This window comes from Bufo gargarizans, chromosome 2 (assembly GCF_014858855.1).
Source record: "Bufo gargarizans isolate SCDJY-AF-19 chromosome 2, ASM1485885v1, whole genome shotgun sequence".
NCBI lineage: Eukaryota > Metazoa > Chordata > Amphibia > Anura > Bufonidae > Bufo > Bufo gargarizans.
The window spans coordinates 520259628-520282999 of record NC_058081.1 but is presented as its reverse complement, the minus strand read 5'-3'; the positions used below and the strand labels follow the sequence as shown (position 1 = coordinate 520282999).

The 23372-nt window shown below is 48.8% G+C and overlaps 1 protein-coding gene across 8 annotated transcripts in view; it reads left to right on the top strand.

The window, feature by feature from the left end:
• Nucleotides 1-23372, top strand: part of WNK1 (WNK lysine deficient protein kinase 1) — a 125453-nt gene that overhangs the window by 91368 nt on the left and 10713 nt on the right. For 4 of the 8 annotated variants that reach the window (XM_044281383.1, XM_044281381.1, XM_044281386.1 and 1 more), the window contains 15 exons: nucleotides 726-1796; nucleotides 2671-2730; nucleotides 2876-3004; nucleotides 5109-5585; nucleotides 5830-6042; nucleotides 7860-7939; nucleotides 8023-8185; nucleotides 11237-11353; nucleotides 11438-11599; nucleotides 11701-11755; nucleotides 12751-12882; nucleotides 12988-14372; nucleotides 14959-15042; nucleotides 15243-15329; nucleotides 15808-15871. In XM_044281383.1, the coding sequence (XP_044137318.1) occupies nucleotides 726-1796; nucleotides 2671-2730; nucleotides 2876-3004; nucleotides 5109-5585; nucleotides 5830-6042; nucleotides 7860-7939; nucleotides 8023-8185; nucleotides 11237-11353; nucleotides 11438-11599; nucleotides 11701-11755; nucleotides 12751-12882; nucleotides 12988-14372; nucleotides 14959-15042; nucleotides 15243-15329; nucleotides 15808-15871 (4279 nt within the window). The remainder of the gene's footprint in view (nucleotides 1-725; nucleotides 1797-2670; nucleotides 2731-2875; nucleotides 3005-5108; nucleotides 5586-5829; nucleotides 6043-7859; nucleotides 7940-8022; nucleotides 8186-11236; nucleotides 11354-11437; nucleotides 11600-11700; nucleotides 11756-12750; nucleotides 12883-12987; nucleotides 14373-14958; nucleotides 15043-15242; nucleotides 15330-15807; nucleotides 15872-23372) is intronic. The other 4 variants (XM_044281384.1, XM_044281385.1, XM_044281387.1 and 1 more) reach the window with 4 other exon arrangements.

Sequence of the window (23372 nt, the reverse complement as noted above, 5' to 3'; positions counted from 1 at the left end):
ATGATGGAAACGTTACAATTACTCAGTAGATATAATTTAATTGGTTCTGGGTAACGGCTAATCTCTAAAGTCCTGAATGCTCAGGATTTTGCCTGCCCTTGCAGCCTTCACAGTGAATCCACCCAGCAATCCAAAGTCCTGCATGGACAAACATGCCAAGTTATACGATGATGATTGCTGGACAACATGGCATACTTGCTATTCATGGCTATAGGTTGTCTGCCATTGCAGCTCCCACTTTGTCAGCAATCTTTTCTCAGACTGTTGAGTGGCTTGCAGATTTGTTCTTCAAGGCTCTTGGAAAGCTGAATGTGACACCTTGTGGAAGGTGCACCCAGTTTATTGATCGCCTTGAATGACACAAGTCTAGCATCCAAAGCTTTGTATCCTTGCATAACTAAGCAGCTTTTCTGTTTGGGATCTAGAAAAGCTGGGTGACAACCCTTGTGTGAATAGTAGTGGCTGCAGGGTGTCCGGGTGGTAATTGATAATCCTACATTATAGAAATTTCTGGAAAGCAACTTGTATAGCAAATCATGTCGCTATTAATGCAGCCCATTCACCAGCTCGCCATGTATTTAATGACCATTTTCACATTTTATTTTTGTCCTCCCTGCACCCCCATATAATTGTGGGTATTGTGGGTGACTGTGAATTATGTCTGTCTGTCTGTTTTCCTGCTGTCTAAACATCTCACTTCCTTATTTCCTCCATATTCAATACAGCCACAATCCATGGCGCATCCAACACACCCAGACTCTCCACTATATTTTCCAACTATTCATGAGCGCCCCATTTCGTTTTCTCCACCTCCAACCTTCTCGTCCCCAAAGTTGTCCAACACTCAAAGAAGAAAGAGCACATCTTTCCTCGAATCGCAGGCTCGCCACCACGGACAGTCTCCTTCGAGAACTCTTGGGCCAAGTCCCCTCCTGGACTCAAGTCGCAAGTCAGACGTGAAGAGCACGCAGCGAAAAACTCCCCTCAAATCTGCTGAAAGCAATCACAGGCAACAAAGTTTTGATGGTCATGGGTTTGTAGAGGGAAGGTCAGGTACAGCAGTAGACTCCCAGATGAGACCTGCAGAGACCATATATCTGGCTAGCCTGCCTTATAATATACAGACTGAGGCTTACAGCACCGCTGCAGCATCCAGCCATCTGAAGGATTCCATGAGAGCACAAGTTGGCTCAGTGTATGATTATCAGACTGGTCAAACCTACCTTGCTCGCCCAATTCTCAAACTGCAAACTGGCATGAACCAGCCATCTCCTATGGGCAGTATGTCTGCTCCGGTGACCGCTGAGCCTCATATCATGTTCCATCAGGTATTCATGCCGCAGTCTGCACCTCCAGTTCTCGTTCAAGGCACTGAAGGGCACCATGGGTGCGTATTTGAGTTTCATGTGCATTCATCTGGACCTGAGGGTGCGATGTATGTGCCCCACCGCGTCTACTGCACCCGTCATGGTTCTATTGAGCTAGAGGAGGTCTCTTCTAGTACATTACTGCAGAACCGTCTCCAGACTGTGACTGAGGAACAGTGCAGCCACCCAGGACTAGATCCCATGTCTCCTCTGATCTGCAATGGACCTGAATACTCCAGTGACTCCTCCCAGAGGAATTCCTCAGACCCGGGAGAATATTTGTCTCCTCCTCTTCCTCCAGGATCCAGCCACAATTTTGAGATGCCCATAATGTACCCCCAGAAATTAATTCAAGAACCACCTGTTGTCTTTTGCTTTCCACAAACCGGAGCGTCCTTTCCTGTTCAGTCGGCGGTCTGTGGCCACCAGGTTACCAGTTTTATTGCCAATCCATAGGTGGTTATGTCAGGCCGTAGACCTTGCTGTGCAATCATGATGGATTAGACCTAAACTATCTTTAGGCTATCACAGCTAACCGATTACTAGCGTGGGTTGTAGTCTGAGAAGCTCAGTCACCTTGTGTTCTTCCACCTACGGTATCACTGCCTGGCTGTGGTCATGTCCTTCTCACAAGGCTTGGTGTTGTTTTAGAATTCTTTACTGTTGATCCAGTTTACACCATGATACCTTGAAACTCCACCCATCATAAATTCTCGCTGTTTAGGGGGATCAGTTTAGAAACCCCAGCAGAGGTCTAGGTGTATTCACTTATCAGGAGGCACTCAGAATTTACGTAGACATTGATATGTTCATGTCATACATAATTGGCCAAGACATTTAAAGGGATTCTCCAGCAAAAAAAAAAATATGAATTTCACAAACTGATGGAGACTGCCACTATGGCCTTTAAGCTGCAGCTCTCCTGCTGTTAAACTAGAACTCCTGCTATGCTGGGGATTGTAGTTGTGAAACAGCTGGAGAGCCGTATATTAGATGCGGCTTATTTAGAGCCTTGTCGGACAGTCTGTTTTGCTGAGGATACACTGTCTGGCAGTCTTTTCAGTAGAGTGGTGACTAGCAGTAAACTGCCACACCTGTATACCATATTTATGCTTGAGAACTCCTTTAAAAGTTTGTTGAAGCCAGGCTCCTCCAAATGTCTGCCCATTAGCTTTAAGTGGGCAAATTTAGGGCAGCCATGAAACATAATGGCACAGGATATTTACAGTGGTTCAAAATTAGGGTTCACTCATGTTGTGATACATCTTTTTAACATAATGTCTTTTCATTGTTGTTGTCACAGGTACCTGGGCAGCCCCTGACTACATCTGTGCCTGGCGCCCAGACAGCCCCACACTCTCAGGTGACAAAACTCTTCCTTCTACAACACTTCTGACTGCATCCCTCCCCCATTGCCATTTAAAGTGCAGCTGTCATGCTATGGTATAGTTGGCCGCTGCATTGATTAGGTAAGTGCCCCCTTTGAATTTTTAATCCTATGATTTCAGAGCGTGCAGCATCAGCCTTCACTACTCCATCAGCCAACCCAGTACCAGATTCCAGCGGCTGTTCCCAGCATACCGGCCCAGACCCAGCCCATCATTACCCAAACCCAAGTGGCTGCCACAGTCCCCCAGGTGAGTGCGGAACCAGGTGTGAAAGTCTTATAGTTCAGCTCATAAGTCTGTTACAGCTTAATATTTAATAATGGTGAACTCATAAATACAAGACCTTTTTAATAAGTGTAAGGTTGCCTGTTATATAAAGTACAGTGTAATGAAGGATTGTCATATGGAACATGATGTAATATGCAAGAGGTATCCAATAATAAAAATGTAAAGGCCTTTTAATCAGACAAGTCATATCAAGAATCTAACACATACTTTCTGGTAAGTAGGTCTCAACTGCGGTGCAGATTTTTCTTAACATATCTTTCGAGGTTTTTTTCTGTAGCAGAGTTCCAAATCCTAAAAAGATGATGGCTTTCTGTCTGCCTGCAGCCTCCGCTGGGGTGAGATTACCGCATACTGTCTATAGACTGACTGCGCCTCTAGTGGTGGCTCCAGGCAATGACGTTTTACCATAGAACCGTACTGTGTGTCTGTGTAGGAGATTTGGTGCTTTGAATCTGAAAACTGAGCTCTTATTACAAATAGACACCTTAAAATGTAGAAAAGTGGCGATTCCCTTCTAGAATACATTTTTGTTTTCCACTTTCAATGTAATAACATGGCCCCATGTATCTGGCTTTTGAAGATAAAAATAATTTTCCTTGAGGGCTCTTTTTATTTATTTTTTATATATAATTTTTTTTTAATGCAATTTTAGCAAGTGAGGAGGAGGGATAGTTTGGCTTTCACACTCTACTCCCCTGAACACAATGGATTGATAGTATCTGAAACCTTGAATTTAACTGCTTGCTCAATGGTTCACCTCATCCGGCTGGGAGCCCGTCACACGTGGTGGGGCAAAGTATTCTCCTCACTGCACAAAGACTGATCACAGCTTTTTCCCAGCTGGTCCGTGGTCTGAAAAGATGTTTGCATGCCACCCCCTCCCCACCAATCACCTAATCCCCTGTTTTGCTACAAATGTCCTGTCCTTTTGATTTGGCATGCAGACCCTTTTTGAATTGTATGCTTGTCTGTTCCTTACCTGCTGACCTTCACTCCAGATCCATTTTTCATTTCTTCATCATATTAATGTTATACAACCCTTCACTGTAATGGCTCATTCACCCTAAACTTTCTGCAATTTTGTAAATTGCCTTAGAAATAGAAATCTCTTCCATTTGTTTATACTGCTGCTATGTAGACCTATGTGTCCCTATGTTCACAGACTGCAATGTCTGTAGTCATGTGGGACTCTATTCATCTTCTACTGTCTATACCAGGGATCAGCAACCTTCGGCACTCCAGCTGTGGTGAAACTACAACTCCCAGCATGCACACCTCCTTGCCTGTTCTCAGGACTCCCAGAGAAGTGAATGGAGCATGCTGGGAGTCGTAGTTTGACAACAGCTGGAGTGCCGGAGGTTGCTGATCCCTGGTCTATACGCTATCAAGGACAGGAGACAGAGAAGTACTCTGTCACCACGGACATACATTGCTATGTGTAGGAGCTGTATGCACAAAACTGCTGGGATATTTTTAGTCATTAATATTTTTATAGTTGTCTCGGATGCTTAAAGGGAGCCTGTCATGACATGGTGGGATGTACAGGTCCTCCAGAGCAACAGTATCCAATCTGTGGTTTTCCAGCATTTGTGAAGCTGCAACTTACAGCATTGGGCTCACATGGCCTGCTGGGAGTTGTAGTTCCACCGCATTTGAAGAGTACTGGTTGCAGACAGCTACTGTAGGTTCACACTATTGTCCAGGGTGGCTCTAATCCACACAACTGCTAATTTAAGGAAGTACCACTTTTTTTTCGTGTGATATCATTTTTTTTTAGCCAGTTGAGATAAGCAGATGGATATAATGTGCTGTAAAGCATTGCACTGGTTAATCTTTTAGTTCTAGTCACTGCATGTAAGGGTTATTAACCAGTGACCACAACCAGCATGTCCTGTTGCATCTCACCCCTCCACTCACATGAAGCCAGAGTTATGTGCCGCTTGTTGACCGCATGCCTTTTAATAAGCCAATGTCCTACATTCCATGTTTGGTTGTGTTGTATATGACGCTTGCTTTTGCTTGTCATCTTTACTTTACTTTTCTTTTACTCATTCTTAATTGCCAGCTCCCCGTCTCTCAGCCTTTGCCAGCAGTTCAAGGAGAGTCTTTGGTTCCTGCTCCACCAGCTCCTACTCCCCAGCCTCCTCTCCTCCCTGCCCAGGCTACTTCTGTGCCCCCTCAGTTCTTGCCACTGGCACAGCCATTAGTGGCTGCCTCTATTCTGCCCCAGTTCAGTCCCCCCCCACAGCTGCCTGTCACGGTGCCCCCTGCCATTGTACAAACCGGCTTCCCTGCCATTCCTATCCAAATGTCTCCAGGGTTCGGGCAAACTGTGCCAGGATTGCCACCCTCTTTAGGTACTCCAGTCCTGTCCTCTGGACAGGCTATTATTTTACCTGGCCACATACCTGCTGTCGCTCTCCAGCCCCAAACACAGGTCCACCCACAACCTGTGTATACTATGCCTCCATCCATTGGATTACCAGCCGCCTTGGGACAAGCTTCAGAGCCAGTGCATCTTCTGGGAGACTCTGCTTACCAGGTACTGCCGCCTGCAGGGCTCTGATGGTGTGTTCACTTGTGTCACCGGCTACGGAATGAATCGGGACTGTCACCCTAATACAGACCGCTTTCAGTCTTTGTGTTGGTATCGGGGACTTAGCAATACATTAGCTGTAGCACTGAGTGAATGCTTAGTCTTGTGTTTTGGCTCATCACTTAGCTGCTGGGTTATTATTCATCTTTGCTCTTTACAATATTCCACTGATTTGGCTTTGTTTGTCCAGGGCTTCCCATCTTCTGTTCCATCCCAATTCCCTGTAGAGACAGGGCTACCTTCATCAGTTATCTCGCCTTCCATACGCACAGAGTTCCTGCTGCAGCCTGGATACCAGGGTGGCTTACCACAGCCTTACGTGGAGAGCAGCGTGCTTACTCAAGGGGTCCCTTCAGCTCCACTGTCCGCAGCTCCTCTGCCTCAATCGCAACCAGTCACAGAGGTACGATGGCAAACATCCCAGTAATGGCAGCAGATGGAATATAATATCTAAAGGTCTCTACATGTAGCGTTGGCAACTGTATCACTGACTAACAATAATGAGCTTAATATGACAAGGATGTGCCTAGGCACCATCTTCCTCTGCCTGGCAAACAGGATTGTCAGCATTTTTTTTTCTATGTCTTGAATGCATTCTGGTCACTGCTAACCAAATATTCTCAAAATATAATGTAGACAGTCTGCTATTATATTGTAACAAAACTATCAGGACTGGAGCGTGACTTTTTGCTGCTGACATGTTGAATACATTGTAACATACCCTCAGCTATGAGTTTTTAGGTTAGGGAGTGTTTTCAACCTCTGTAAGCAGGAATATTCTCGTTTATTGATAGCAAGCAGAGATGTTGAAAATGTCAAGGACTTGAAAAACTCAGATTATTAGAAAGCCGTAAAATGTATTAACATCCAGCTACATCACTATCTACAGGTTTTTAGTTTGAGCCCTGCACTGCCTTCTCTGGCCCCGGTGACAATGATAAGAGTTTGTCCTAGATATGGATGACCGAGGCTTGGTTAGCAAGATAGATAGTACAGTATTGTACTGCTGATGTCTGGTCTCGGCTGACTGGTGCATTTCTCTTGCAGCAGTGTGACTTGATTTTATGGAGATCATGCTGTCACTGGTCCTTCTGCTGGGACGTGAGTCTTCCAGCCTTAACACTGGCATGGCACGGCTCCATTGGGTGAGCTGCGTTGGCAGTGGCCCATATCTCACCTTGCTGTGCGAGTGATGTCTGTTCTGCTCCTCACCTTCACACTGCTGGTCCAGCTGTGGATAAGCTGCATGGCAAGAGCTAGACTTCAGTCACCAGACCTGCATGTTGATTGAGGGTACTATCAGTGGGTGTAGCAGCGGGTTTTGCTTTGGCAGGCTGACATTTATTAGCATTGTAATCATCTCCTTGAGTGAAAAGCTTAAATGGCATCTGTCAGCAGACTTGTACCCTTGAAACTGGTAGACCTATTGCATGTGCGCTTGGCAGCAGAATACATCTGTTTATCCCATCTTTATATGTGCAAGAATAAAGTTTTAATATATACGAATGTAGGAGCAATGTGGGCGTAATTGTTAGGGCTCATGAACGTGTGCTGGATGGGCCCGTGCTGCGGACTGCAAATTGTGGTCCTCAATGCACGGGCACCAACTGTTTGGCAGACATATGCGGATCGCGGATGCATTCATTTGAATGGGGTCAGCGGTCCACACCGCAAAAAAGGAGTGCATGCACTACTTTTTTGTGGTGTGGAGGCAAGGACTAAAAACCGTGCTTCCGTGGGCTTATGATCTGTGGCTCCGTTCCGCACAGCATCTCCTGGATTGTGGACCCATTCAAGTGCACACGGCTGGTGCCTGTGTATTGCAGATACGCTGTATGCGGGCCACAATATGGCAATGGCCGTGTGCATGAGGCCTTACTCCTAGAGCCTTGCTCTATCTGTAACTGCCATGCCCTCTCCACTTTGACAGGACCAGGCAGTGAAAACATCATTACACATGGCCCTTTCAATCAAAGCAAAGAGGGTGCGGCAGTTGCAAAGAAAGAAGAGCCTCTAGGTGTAACAGCAACGTCCCCGTTGCTCCTAGAGCCTAATTTGCATATATTAATAAATCATGTTTCTCAGCAATGCTGGCATATATGAACATGAGACCAACACAGATGCCTTCAGCTGCCAAGCGCACATGCAACAGCTCAGCAATTTTCATAGCTACAAATCTGCTAACAGATGCCCTTTTAATAATAATCCTTTTTCTCCCAGGTTCCCCAGACCACTGCTCAAGCTGTCCCTATGGAATCGCAGCCACCACAGACCACGCAGGTGGTTTCTTCTATGGACAGGTAATGGTAATCCTGGTTCACATTCCACACTTAGTGATTCTTCATGAATTTGTATTCCTAAACCAATATTTTTTTCCACACAGTGCCCACTCAGATGTAGCATCAGGCCTGAGTGATGGCAACGAGGGAGCTACAGCTTCTAGTGGAAGACATGAGGGTCGTACCACCAAGCGACATTACCGAAAGTCAGTACGGAGCCGCTCCCGAAATGAGAAGACTTCCCGCCCCAAGCTCAGAATACTGAATGTGAGCAACCTCTAGTGGTTACTTTTATCATTAGTTCAAAATTTGCCAAACTCCCGCAGATCAGATGGTCATGGCCTGTCCCAAATGGTTGGCGGATGAAGCTAGGTAGGCTCGTCCCTGTCATCGCCTGCCATTGGCTGCTCCACCTGACACCGGATGTTTTTATCCACATGCGGGGAGAAGCGACTGTGGCGGTGCAGGGACCAGGAGCAGCGTCGGGAGCCAGGTAAGTAGATTCAGTGTGCAGTGTGAGAGGCCCAGCATATGGGGGAGCATTTGTTAGTCTCGGATAACCCCTTTTAAATCCTTCTGTTGCCAGCCATCCCAGCTCCTATGTAGCAGTGACCATTTTTCTTTATTGCCAAGGAAAGCACTTATTTCTGCACTGCAGGGTCCAGTTTTGGTGATCTTCATTCACTAATCGCACAGGCAGATAACAGTGTTTCAGACCAGCAGGGCGGAGGCAGCAACATTAGACAGACTGTATAGCTGGGGAGCGCACATGGCCAACAGGTTGTGCACTCCTAAAAGTAGATAAAGATTACCAAATCAAACAAATGAGTCAAAAATATTAGGCCTAAAAAATGAGCCAATAGCCTATGTCTGTGAGTGGCAAAAGTACATAAACCTTTGCTTTCAGTATCTGGTGTGACCCACTCCCCATGCCGCAGTAAACTTTTACAGTAATTGTTGATTAGTCCTGCACGTCGGTTTGGAGGACTTTTGGCCCCTTTCTCCGTACAAAACAGCTTCCACTCTGTTATGTTGGTAAATGCCCTCCTATGAATTGCTCACTTAAAGGGAACCTGTCATCAACTTTATGCTGACCTCACTGTGGGCAGCGTAAAATAGTGACAGAAATGCTGATTTCAGCGGTGTGTCACTCATGAGCTAAAAGTAAGTGTTTGCTGAGAACCAGCATCATAATCATTGAAAATAGTCAAATCAACCTGAGAAGAGTCATGGTTATTCATAATCTCCTGCTCTCCCTGCTTATCTGCTGATGATTGGCAGTTCTCTCCTAGAGAGAAAGGGAGAAAACTAGGTAGAAGTCTGTCAATCAGCACCAGGTGGGCAGGAGAGCAGGAGTCATGAATAACCATGACTCTTCTCGGGTGGCCGGACTCTTTTCAAGGCCCGGTCTGCAATGATTGTGATGTTGGTTCTCGGCAACCACTTACTTTTAACTTATAAATGACAGACCGCTGAAATCAACTCGCCTGTCTCTACTTTATGCTGCCGTTAGTATGGGCAGCATAAAGTTGATGACAGATTCCCTTTAAGGTCCTTCCACAACATTTCAGTTGCATTAAGGTCTGGACTTTGACTTGACCGTTCCAAAACTTTAACTTTATTCTTCTTTAACCATTTTTGAGTAGAACAACTTGAATGCTTAGGCCCCTTTCACACGGGTGAGAATTCCGTGCGGGTGCAATGCGTGAGGTGAACGCATTGCACCCGCACTGAATCCGGACACATTCACTTCAATGGGGCTGTGCACATGAGTGGTGATTTTCACGCATCACTTGTGCGTTGCGTGAAAATCGCAGCAAGCTTTATATTGTGTGTTTTTCACGCAATGCAGGTCCCATAGAAGTGAATGGGGATGCGTGAAAATCGCAAGCAAGTGCGGCTGCGGTGCGATTTTTCACGCATGGTTGCTAGGTGACGATCGCAATGGGGACCCGATCTTTATTATTTTCCCTTATAACATGGTTATAAGGGAAAAAAATTGCATTCTTAATACAGAATGCTAAGTAAATTAGGGATGGAGGGGTTAATTTTTTTTTTTTTTTTACCAAATTCTACTCTCCCCATCCACTTGTTCGTGCAGCCCGGCTTGTCGTCTTTTAGCATTGAAGTTTTGAGAAATGTACATGCAGAGCGCTGGTTGGGAAGTGGTTAAATGACCCCCAGTGTATTATTTTCTTTAAGCATAACGTTTCCCATTTAAACCAAAAAGTTCTAATTTGTTCTCATTTGTCCACATATCATTGTTCCAATAGTATTCTGGCTTGTCTATATGATTTCCAGCAAACTGCAGACAGCTGTTCTTTGCCAGCAGCAGCTTTCTTAGGCTGGGTTCACACATGAGCGTTTTACAGCGCGTTCCTACGCGCTGTAAAACGCTCAACAAGGAGAAACCAATGCGTCCCTATGGGAATGGTTCTCGCCTGGGCGTTTTACAGCGCGTACGATCGCGCTGTAAAACGCCCGACGCCCCAAGAAGTACATGAGCTTCTTTGGGGCGTCTTGTCGCGCGTTCCCGTACATAGACTTTCGGGAACGCGCGACAATGGGCGTTCGCTTGTCTCTGTATGCGCGATTGCAAACGCCGGTACAATCACGCATACAGAGCGCTCCTTTCAGAACGCTCAGGTGTGAACCCAGCGTTATTGCAATTCTGCCATGCACGCAACATTGTTGTTTAGTGTCCTCCTGATGGTGGACTCCTGAACATTAGATAATGCTAATTGCTTTTAGTAAATTACCATGGATTGGTGGAGTCCAAATTCTTTAGACATGATTTTGTAACATTTTCCAGCCTGGTGAGTATCAACAACTCTTCTTCTGAGATGCCAAGAAATTTCCTGTTTTGTGCCATGATACATTTCCACAAACATGTCTTGTGAAGATTAGACTTTGATAGGTTCCTGTTCTTTAAATAAAACACGTCACCCACTCACACCTGATTGGCATCCCATTGATTGAAAACACCTAAATTAAATTTCACTTTCAAATTATCTGCTAAGCCTAAAGGTTCACAGACATGTAAAATTAGATCATTTTCCTCAATAAAAGACCAATATTTTTGACTCGTTTGTTTGATTTGGTTATCTTTTATTTACTTTTCGGACTTGTGTGAAATCTAATATAGTTTTAGGTCAAATTTATGCAGAGATTATAGAAAATTCTGAAGGGTTCACAACTTTGAAGGACCACTGTATTTGGTGATGCTTATTGGCACACTTAACATGGGCATGACCGCCATGGTCTTTTTTTTACTTTGATCCTTGAACATCTTTACAGTGGGTCTTACTGTTCTTATAGGTTTCTAACAAAGGCGATCGTGTCGTAGAATGCCAGCTGGAGACCCATAACCGCAAGATGGTCACCTTTAAATTTGACTTGGATGGAGACAACCCAGAGGAAATTGCCACTATAATGGTGAGTAACCTGCTTGCTTACGTTATGGAGATTGTCTGCAGCATCTCTTTTGCTTGATATCCAAACTTTTTTTCCCCCCCTTAGGTTCAGAATGTTTTTATCTTGGCCACAGAAAGAGACTCTTTTGTGGAGCAAGTAAAGGACATCATAGAGAAAGCCGATGACATGCTGAGTGAGGATGTCATTGCAGAACCAGAAGGGGAGCAGGAGGCGGAAAGTTTGCCGATGAACTACCCAGAAGGCCAGGTACTGATTCTATTACCATGATGCATTTAGGTTGCCCTTGTGCATTACTGTCTCATTGTATGTTGTGTGGAGCACTTGCTAACTGTATTTTATCTTTCCAGAAACTGGAGGGCAAGTTTAGGCATCCAAATCCAGTCTATTTACCCCAACGGCCAGGTGATTGTCTATATTCACAATATATATTCCCAACTTATTAAATTTTGTAGAACTTCTGTACCTGTTTCATAAAAAGAAACCTTGGTTGGTTTGTTCTGCCAAACTGTCTTGCCTCTATTCTGCTCTCACTTCAGGGCCTTGAGTTGAAGACCTAAGACTGGTTGCTAGGATTGGGCTGTCTGACAGTTCCATAGAAAAGACTGGTTGTTAGGTAGCTTTTCCCTACCAACCAAACTGTCATACAGGGCTAATAGCATGCTGCTAGCAGAAAAGGGGAGCGCGACTGCCCTCTATTCATTTCTATGGGACTTCTGAAAATAGCTGAGCACTTGCTTCCCATTTATTTCAATAAGACTTCCGAAAATAGCCAAGTGACGGTATCCCTATAAAAATGAATGGAGGGTGACCACACAAGTACGGTGAACCCGCCGGCACTTTGCGTGCTCCTTTCTAAGCATAGGTGCAGGGTCCAGAGGTGGGACCTTCACCTATCAAACATTTGTAGGCATATCCTAGCGATATGCTCCCAATGTCCAAGATGGACCAACCCCTTTAAGTTAGTGTTCCACCTTTTAGTAATTTAGCGATAAGGTTTTGGCACCAAGTGAAAGTAAATATAGGATTCACACAGCTATTCAAACAGTTAACCCTGTGTGACAGAACAGTAGAATATTTTTAATAAAGATCAATTGAAAAAATTATTTTGCCCCAATGTGAGTAAAATACATTCCTAAAAAGAAACAAATTGTGTTCAAAGGTGTACATAGCCTTTAACTGTACAGTGTCTACTGGTGCCCCCTGGCTGATATGTGTATTAGAGAAGCAACATAGAATATGAAACATTTATGGAAACTTTTTGCTTTTTGGCATGTTGCAAAATTTGAAGGCTAAATGGTTATTTGGCATCCGGATCCTGCGAGGCACAATATGTTGTCTATTATATGTGGAGAAAATTTACTTGAATATGTTACAATTTCTTTTTGTTTTTCATCCAGACCTTGCCCAAAGTCTGAACGCGCAAGTCGTTCACTCTGCTGGAAGACGGTTCATCGTAAGTCCAGTTCCAGAGAGCAGATTGCGGGAGCCAGCATTTTTTAATGCTCCATCGCAGGATCCGCAGCTTACAGGTGGGGAAGGGGTGAAGGGCGATCCATATCCAGCCCCATACATTGTCTGCTCACCCTATAAAAAAAAATAAAAAAAATCATATTTTTTTTTTTTTTCCTTCTCAGTCCCAGTGTCTCACGGTCCCGGGATGAACCTTTCTCACTCTGCTTCCTCCGTTAGTCTACATAATGCCTTTGCAGAGTTGAGACAGGCACAAATGGCTGAGGGTCCCAGCACGGCTCCGCCAGTGTTTAACCAGACTGGACCCCCCTTCCCACCTTCCCTGACGAATCTGGCTGGGTCCTTCTCAGCTGCATTGTCCGGATTGCCTCCATCAACTGCAATCCCCAGCAGCATGCACTCTGCTGTTCCACATTCGCTAGAGGAGTCAGTGGTGACTGCTGCTCCAGCAGTTGCTCCATGGAGTGGTGTGCCAAGCACAGTGCCTCCAATCACCACTGTGTCTGCTCAGCCACTCACTGTTACAGGGTCGTCAGGTGTATCTGTATCCGCAGCCACTCCTGTCCTAGTGTCTTCATTACCTGCGTTGCCTCTGGTCGTTGGAGTTTCTATAGCACCCGGAATTATGACATCACCCCCTGAACAGTCGGTTCCTCCTGTGAGCTCCTCTGCACTGCAACAAAACCTCTCTTCTCCTCCATTGTCACTGCCTCACACCTCAGTGTCTGCTCCAGTCATCTTGAGCACAGGACAATCTACCCAAGCCCAGCTAAGCAGCAGCAGTTCTGCTCCAAGCTTTGTGGAAAGTACACCAGTGAATGTGCCTCACCCAGAGAGCACTATGAAGCCGGCAGAAGTATCTGTTGTGACCAGTACAGCAGGCATGTCCCTCCCCATATCCAGTCCACTTACCTATGCTGCGGTGGAAGCAGCAGGCCTTGCCATTGCTGGAAATCCACCTCTCATCCATGCAGCGCATCTTCCCCCTGGCATTGCAGCAACCCCTGTTTCTCAAGCAGGTGTAGCCGCTTCCACGCCCCTATCCTCTCAGGTCACATTGCCAGGAGGTGCACAGTTAGGCCATCAAGTGCCAAGCGTGCCCCAGCACTCATTGCCCCTTGTTCAACCTCAGCCAAGCACGGCCCCTAGTCTTCCTCATGCTCACTCCATTGAAGGCGACTCTGACAGTGTAACAAAGTCTGGGATCGATGATATCAAAACCCTGGAGGAGAAGCTGCGCTCGCTGTTTAGTGAACATGGCAGCGTGGGCACTTCACATGGTCTCACCCCACAAGAAGCTTCTGGAGGACTCGAAAGTGTTCCCCTGCCTGGACCTCCGGCCACTACCATCTCATCCCAGACCAAGCCTACATCAACTGCACCGCCTTCAAGTTTGCCTTTGGGATCATCTGGTGTGCCCATCCAGAGCCAGGGTGTGACCCCTGGACAAGCTGTTACACCGGTCACTTATGTCTCTGCCCCAGTCGCTACAGTGACTACAGGGAAATCCGGGACACCACCTTCTAAGCCCCCACTTAGTAGGGTACCGGTAAGTAGTTTTTGGGACAGTAAAAGTAGGACGATAAAAGTTGCATTGTCAGTATGTCATGTCAGATTCAGAGCTGTAATCCTTCAATCATCTGAAGTAATTTTAAACTAACCACCAACCACCCCTGCTTTATTAGACAATCGGCTAAGCCATTGGGGTAGTCTGTCCACAAGCTTGCTGATAAAATTGTGACCGTTTACTACAGGTGGTGACAGATGGACTCTGTATCTAAACTGTAAAATGGGGTTCATTGGTATTTGTATTTACTGTGGGGGTGGGGGGGGGGGGGTATACATGGATGAGATACGATGGCCGTGGTATTCAGTGAGGTTACAGAAGTCACTTCTACCTTCCATAGAACTAACAGGAATGCTGATCTCTAATCTGTGTCTGGCGGCTGGGCCGCCACAACTCTCTGATCCTAACTCTGTATCCTCTTCACTGGCTGCAGTGCATGGTGGAAATAGGCGAGGGCAGAGGAAGGAAGATGGTCTGACAATGCTATGTGATATAGGGGGAGCTCAGTGTGTGTAATAAGTAGGTTATGTGTTCCTCTCTGATGGCGCTGCCTCTCCCTGTCCTGTAGGTGCTCCCAGCCGGGGTAGAGCACACGGTGGGCAGTCCGCCTGGCGAACCGCTGCCTCCTCTTCCAGGACCTTCACTAACTCAGGTGCAGCATGAGCCTCCTTTTATTCTCCTTCTTCCCCATAACCCCCTGACTTGTGCATGTCTGTCTTACCCTCTGTCTTATCTGGTTACTATCCACCACATATCCCAGGCCCTCCAGGTGCTGTGCTGACCTCTCTGAGTAGGGTAGACCATTTGATTGGGCATTTCTAAGCCGTGACCCCCCAGTGATTCTCATTTCAGTCCCAGCAGCCTCTTGAAGACCTGGATTTCCAATTGAGACGGACGTTGAGCCCCGACACTGTCCCTGCGTCCTCTGCACCCAACTGTGTGAGTGTGAGGATGGCGAGTGATGGATGAATTGCTCATTCCTTTAATTCCTAGTTCTCGCTTGCCCCTCTCTGAGGTCGCTAATGGCAAAAAGCTGATGAGCCAAATATAGCACCACTGTCTGTGGATTACATGACACTGATGCAACCTGTTCACTTTAGTTATTTTAAAGGATGTATCTGCCAATATGGCTGCCTATACAGTCCCTGTAGATACAGTCACAAGACTGTAGACAATAGCATATCTGCCAAGTTATTCCTCTATGAATCTCTTGCGCCATTGTCAATTGCATAGTCTATTTGGACCTGTTGATCAGCATTGTCCATTAGCTGGTGACTCCTATGTTTACTGCACCAGTATAGAGCATAGTGCCCCCATGTGGTGTGAAGTTTGATTTGTGCTTTGCCTGTGTTTTGTTATTTGGATCTCCGGAAGTATAATCTACATCCATCCTAATGAGATTTATTTTTCTATACAGCCTGCACCCCCTGCAGCCCTGACAAGCATCCCTGCCACTGCCTCATCACAGCCCCCTGCTGAGGGTAAGTACCTCAAGACACTGCTCTAACTTGAAAATACTAGCATAGGTGACCTCAAGCTTGGTCCAACCTAAAATCCAGAGTCACCTTTTTTTATCACCTTCTGGAAATGTTGGAGTTGTCAGCTCACTCAGGTACCAACATGCCTAGGCACCATTACAATTCAGGAGTTTTGGAAAAGCCGAGTGAGCATCTCTGTGAAGACTGCAAGATCCAGTTCATACGTCAGTGATTTCCATCAGTGGTTGTGAGTGAAAACCAGGATTGGAGCCTGCACAGATGGAAAGTATAAGGCCGTGGAACACCGACATGAGCGGTCCGTGGTATCCTGGCCTGGCATCCTACTGACAGCAGGAGCACACGATTGGTTGCTATGATGCCGTGCGCTTCATGCCGCCGCTGCACTAGAGTAATACACTCGTATAGATCATACAAGTGTATTACTGTAGTGCAGCGGCGGCATGAAGCGCACAGCGCCATAGCAACCAATGACGCCATGCGCTTCTGCTGTCAGTAGGATGCCAGGCCGAGATACCACGGACCGCTCACGTCAGTGTTCAATGGCTGTGTGCATTCGGTCTAAGGTAAAGATTTACACCTGTTCTGTGTTTCTGATGTGCACCCTGTTTTGGCTCAAAATCACTGATGGAAATCACTGATTTCGTGCTGAAGCATGAACTCGGCCTCAGAAATAGAGAGCTGAAAAATGACTGACTGGGATGTTGGTACCCAATAATCTTTAATTTTTTAATTTTTCATCCCCTGATTCCAAGAGCCATAACTTTGTTTTACCATTGACATAGCCGTAGGACTTTATTTTTTTTTTTATTTTTTTTTTTGTGGGATGTTGTATTTTTCAATGATACTATTTTGGAGTACATATACTGTATGTACATACAGTGGATATGAAAACTCTACACACCCCTGTTAAAATGTCAGGTTTCTGTGATGAGACAAAGATAAATAATTTCAGAACTTTTTCCACCTTTATTGTGACCTATAAACTGTACCACTCAAATGAAAAACAAACTGAAATCTTTTAGGTAAAGCTCTTAGGTGGGCTCTGGTTGGGCCATTCCAAAACTTTAATCTTCTTCTGGTGAAGCCATTTCTTTGTTGATTTGGATGTATGCTTTGGGTCGTTGTCATGCTGAAAGATGAAGTTCCTCTTCATGTTCAGCTTTCTAGCAGAAGCCTGAAGGTTTTGTGCCAATATTGACTGGTATTTGGAACTGTTCATAATTCTCTCTAGCTTAACTAAGGCCCCAGTTCCAGCTGAAGACAAACAGCCCCTTGGCATGATGCTGCCGCCACCATGCTTCACTGTGGGTATGGTGTTCTTTTGCTGATGTGCAGTGTTGTTTTTGGGCCAAACATATCTTTTGGAATTATTGCCAAAAACTTCAACTTTGGTTTCATCAGACCATAACACTATTTCCCACATTATTTTGGAAGACTTGAGATGTGTTCCTGCAAAATGTAGCCTGGCTTGGATATTTAACATGATTTTGAATGTGATTGCTTAATTCTGAACACAGCTACATCCCCAGCTATAAGAGGGTGTGCACACTTATGCAACCACATTATTATTTTTAAAAAAAAAATTCTCGCCCATTTTCCTTGGGGGACACAGACCTTGGGTATAGCTCAGCTCCCTAGGAGGCGTGACACTAAGTAAAACTGTTAAGCCCCTCCTCCATCAGCTATACCCTCAGCCTGGAGATAGAGGCTACCAGTTTTAGCTTAGTGTCCAAGGAGGCAAGACACTCTCTGCTACTGCAGGGCTGTTTTCTCCTTGTTATTTTTACTTTTCCTTCTAATTTTGTTATTTTATTTTTTCCTAGGGATACCAGAGACGCATTAGACCTCTCTGCTCTCCCGGGGTTGAGCTGCGCCAGTGCCAACTTATCTGCACTGCTGCCTCCCCCACAGAAGCAATAGGAGGATCTGGGCAGCAATGGCTCCCCTACATCCCGCCAGCTAGGGGGTCGCCCGCACGCCAAGCCCCTCTTCCAGCTTCCTGCCACTGCGGTGCCAGTGGCTGAAGGGGCGACCCTGCTGGAAAGGACTGAGGGTGAAGACGTCGGACGGTGAGATGGCTATTCCAGCCCATACCCCGTCCCTATCTGCAGCATCTACCCCTCTGGGTAAGGGGGGCACCCGTGGTCGCTCATTCTGAGCGCTCATCTGCAGGACAATGCAGCACAGCAGCATCATCAGCACCCCCACGCCGTTCCCCCCCACGCTGCTATCGTTCTCCCCCTCCCCCCCCCCCTCCCCCTCCCCCTCATTCGGGGCTGACTCCATTTTTCTCTTCTTCCCGCCGCCGCCCGCTCCGTTCCGAGAACGGGGGGCGGGGCTTAGCGTCCCCGGCAGGGGGCGGGGCTTACGTGCGCACACGTCATTGGGGGCGGAGCTACGTTCTCCTTCACAGGAGACATTTCAAGCGCTGGAGGGGGCGGAGCTTGTTCCCCGCGCTTTCTGCTGAGGTTTCCCGCGCTTCCTCACTCCTGACAGGAAGCTGGGACACGGTGGGGGACTCTAACCTCCTGTGTACATCGCTCGGCTTCTGTGGGTGCTCTCTGCTGCTCACTGCTTCTCTGCTGCTGCTGATCTGGGCCATCTCCTGACGTTCTTCTGAGGCACTGGTAGGACAGTTAACCCTCTCCTAACCCTCCTGGTCATAGCTGCTATAACCCTTTGTGGTCTCTATATTAGAGTACAACCACACTTCAGCATGTCAGATCCCACAGGTGCCCCCAAACCCTGGTACCATGCCTGTACCGCCTGTAAGGAACTTTTTCCGCGTGGGCAATCTGAGCCGCATTGCCTTGCATGTCAGGCCCCGGTGCAGGGCCCGCTTCCCGCTGCGCCCCCCGGTGCCTCTGAACCCCCTGACTGGGCTAGGTCTCTGTCTCAGGCGGTGGAAAGCCTTACACACGTAGTGGGCCGTCTCGTGGATAGACCGCCTCTCCCGCAGGCTGCCACAATCCCTGTCGCACCCGCTGGGACTACCGTTTCTGCCGCCCCCACTGGTTCCCTGCCTCCCAGCGAATCTTCCAGGGCCCGGCATACTCAGAAACGTTCAAGGGTTGAGCGCACATCTTCTCCAGATGCTTCGCTCTCTCCGCCATGCGTGCGAGCTCAGTCAAGTCTATCCTTTCAAGGGGATACGCTTTCTGAGGGAGAACTGGCAGATTCGGACGTGGACATGGACTCAGAGCTTCCGTCCAAATTGGCGTCCGCGGTGGGGCATCTTGTCACTAGCATCCGTGATACCTTTCAGCTACACGATGACCCCCCCCAGCTCTGAACAGGCCGGCGTGTCCTTTCTCCGCCCCAAACAGGCCTCCAAAGTTTTTCCCATACACGCTGATTTTTCTTCTGTGGTATCCAAGGCTTGGACTCGGCCTAACGTCCGCTTTATTACACCCAAAAAGCTGGACATTTGTTATCCCTTTCCAGCGGATTCTGTGACCACGTGGACATCCCCGCCTAAGGTTGATCCTCCCGTGGCTCGCCTGTCCAAAAGCACTACTATTCCTGTACAGGACGGATCTTCCCTCCAGTCTGTTGAGGACCGTCGTACGGAATCCCTCTCCAAGGCCATATTTACTGCCTCTGGTTCGGCCCTTAGACCGGTCTTTGCCTCCGCCTGGGTTGGCAAAGCGGTCTCTGAATGGGGTTTGCAACTGGAACGGGAGTTGGGGTCGGACGTCCCTGTTCAGGACCTCCGTTCCTTAGCCCAACTAATTGTTCAGGCCGGAAAATTCGTCTGTGAGGCCTCCCTTGATGCGGGTGCCCTCATTGCCCGTTCCTCTGCCCTGGCAGTTTCTGTCAGGAGGGAACTCTGGCTGAAGGTTTGGGCGGCGGACGCCGCTTCCAAACGCTCTTTGGCCGGCCTACCATTCACGGGTTCCCGCCTGTTCGGAACCCGTCTGGACGAACTTATATCAGAGGCCACGGGTGGGAAGAGTACTCACCTCCCCCAGTCCAGGCCAATGGGCGCCCCCCGTGGTCGCGCTGGTTCGTCCCGTTTTCGGTCCTTTCGCAAGCCCACCGGGTCTAGACCCGCGGCCAGTTCTTCTTCCTCTGGCCCAGCCCAGGAGAGACGCAAGAAGCCGTTTTTTCGGACGCAACCTACCTGGCGCAAGTCCCAGCCTGCACGGGCTCCCACAGGCCAGCAGCCCTCTGCCTGAAGGTGCGCCCCCACCCACCCGGGTGGGGGGCCGCCTTCTCCTATTCAGGAACGTATGGCGGGCCCACATCTCAGACGCATGGGCGCTCGAGATTGTATCTTGCGGATACAAAATCGAATTTGCGTCCATTCCGCCAGACCGTTTCTTCCGATCCCGTCCTCCGCGAGATCCCGTACGAGTGGCCGCCTTCTTCGCGGCCATTCACTCTCTAATGGACAAGGGTGTCGTCGCCCCCGTGCCTCCGACGGAAAGGTTCAGGGGGTTCTACTCGAACCTCTTTGTGGTTCCCAAGAAGGAAGGCTCAGTGCGTCCGATCTTGGACCTAAAACGCCTGAACCGTTTTCTCCGACTGCAGAGATTCCGGATGGAGTCTCTCAGGTCCGCAGTGGCCTCCCTGGAAAGAGGGGATTTCATGGCCTCAATCGACATTCAGGATGCATACCTCCACGTTCCGGTTGCTCCATGTCATCACCGCTTCCTGCGCTTCGCGGTGGGGGACGATCACTTCCAATTCGTCGCCCTTCCCTTTGGTCTGGCGACGGCTCCTCGAGTGTTCACCAAGGTCCTGGCCCCTGTCTTGGCCCTTCTACGTTCAAGAAGTGTTTTTCTTCTCCCATACTTGGACGACATCCTGGTCAAGGCACCCTCCTTCTCTCAGACATCCCGCAGTGTGGAACTCACTCTGGAGACCCTGACGCGGTTCGGTTGGATTATCAACCACCCCAAATCTTCCCTTACCCCCTCCAGACGGCTGATCTTCCTGGGGATGCTCCTGGATACAGAGTTGGCGGAGGTCCGCCTTCCGTCGGACAAGCGTCTGGCCCTTCGCGGGTCGGTTCGCAGTCTCCTCCGTCATCACCGCCCTTCCCTCAGATCCAGCATGCGGTTGTTGGGAAAGATGGTTGCCTGTTTCGAAGCGGTGCCGTTCGCACAATTCCGATCCCGCACCTTTCAGAGGGCAATTCTGTCGGCCTGGGACAAATCACCGAGGAGTCTGGACAGGACCTTTCTTCTGCCTCCCCTGGCTCGGGCTTCCCTCGGCTGGTGGTTGCATATCCCTCTAAGGGGGAAGTCCTTCCTTCCACTGAACTGGCTGGTGATTACCACAGATGCCAGCTTACGGGGGTGGGGGGGGGGGTTTCCCTCCCTGGTCCGTCCAGGGCGTTTGGTCTCTATCGGAGTCCAGACTTCCAATCAATATTCTGGAACTGAGGGCGATTCTTCTGTCCCTCAGACACTGGACCCATCTGCTGAGGGGCCACCCTGTTCGGATCCAATCGGACAATGCCACGGCTGTGGCATACATAAACCATCAGGGAGGCACTCGCAGCGATGCAAGAGGTGACCCTCATTCTCCTCTGGGCGGAGACGCACGTGCCGGCCTTATCTGCGATTTACATCCCGGGGGTGGACAACTGGGCGGCGGATTTCCTCAGCCGGTCCACCATCGACCCGGGAGAATGGTCCCTGCACCCAGAGGTGTTCGAAGCCCTTTGTCTTCGCTGGGGTCGCCCCGACGTGGACCTCATGGCCTCCAAATTCAACCACAAGGTCCCCCTATACCTGGCCAGGGCACGGGACCCGAAGGCATACGGCGCCGACGCGCTCGTCCTTCCGTGGCGCGAATTCTCCCTTCTGTACGTCTTTCCTCCTTTTCCCCTCCTGCCACGGGTTCTTCGGAGGATCGCGGCAGAGGGCGTCCCCGCGATTCTAATCGCCCCGGATTGGCCCCGCCGGTCTTGGTACGCCGACCTAATGTTGCTGTTGGCAGACGCACCGTGGCCACTGCCCTCCAGGGAAGACCTTCTCTCTCAGGGACCGATCTTCCACGAGCATTTAGGCTCGCTACGTTTGACGGCGTGGCTATTGAGACCGCCGTCTTAACGCGACGGGGTTTCTCCGCGGACGTAGTCCGCACCATGATCCGTGCTCGTAAGCCCGTATCCTCTAGGATCTACTATCGGGTTTGGAGGTCCTATCTGGGGTTCTGTGAGTCCCGGAGCATCCCACCTCTCCGATTTTCTCTTCCCACAATCCTGTCCTTCCTCCAGTCGGGTCTGGACCTGGGGCTGTGCCTCAGTTCTCTGAAGGGTCAGATTTCGGCGCTGTCTATTCTTCTCCAGCGTCCCCTGGCCCCTCTAGGGCCAATTAAGACCTTCTTACAAGGGGTGGCTCACTCTGTTCCGCCGTACCGCCCTCCAGTTCCTTCCTGGGACCTGAATGTGGTGCTCTCGGCGCTCCAATCAGCCCCCTTCGAGCCTTTACGGGAGGTCTCCCTTCGCCTTCTGTCCTGCAAGGTCATCTTTCTTGTGGCCGTCACGTCTCTCCGACGGGTGTCGGAGTTAGCGGCTCTTTCTTGCTCCGAACCTTTCCTGATCTTCCACCAGGATAAGGTTGTGCTTCGGCCTGTCCCGACTTTCCTGCCAAAGGTGGTCTCCGCCTTTCACATCAATGAGGACATCGTCCTTCCGTCGCTCTGTCCCTCTCCTTCCCACCCCAGAGAACGGGAACTGCACCGTCTGGATGTGGTCAGGGCGTTGAGGATTTACTTGGAGGTCACCGGGTCCTTTCGGCGCACGGACTCCCTTGTTTGTGGTTCCGGAGGGTTCGCGCAAAGGGTTGGCGGTCTCCAAGGTGGCTATTGCCCGTTTCATTAAACTGGCGGTGTCTGAGGCTTATCGAGCCAAGGGCAGACCTCCGCCTTTCGGCGTCACTGCTCATTCCACCAGAGCAGTCGGAGCTTCCTGGGCGCAGAGGCATCGGGCCTCGGCTGAACAGTTGTGCAAAGCAGCCACTTGGTCCTCTCTGCACACTTTCACAAAGTTCTATAGGGTGCATACGCATGCATCAGCGGATGCTGCTTTGGGCCGCCTGGTTTTGCAGGCAGCGGTTTCCTGATGCTCTGGTGGTGTTCCGCCTTGGGTTTGTGGTCCCTCCCTTCTTGGACTGCTCTTGAACGTCCCAAGGTCTGTGTCCCCCAAGGAAAATGGGCGAGAAAAGGAGATTTTTGTATAACTTACCAGTTAAATCTCTTTCTCGCTGTTCCTTGGGGGACACAGCACCCACCCTTCTGTGTTTGGTTACAGGGTTATGGTCTGGCGCCCCGTTGGGTTGCTGGCTGGTTGTTTCCGTTATTGGTTGTTATCCTTTCACTACTTGGACACGCAACTGGTAGCCTCTATCTCCAGGCTGAGGGTATGGCTGATGGAGGAGGGGCTTAACAGTTTTACTTAGTGTCACGCCTCCTAGGGAGCTGAGCTATACCCAAGGTCTGTGTCCCCCAAGGAAGAGCGAGAAAGAGATTT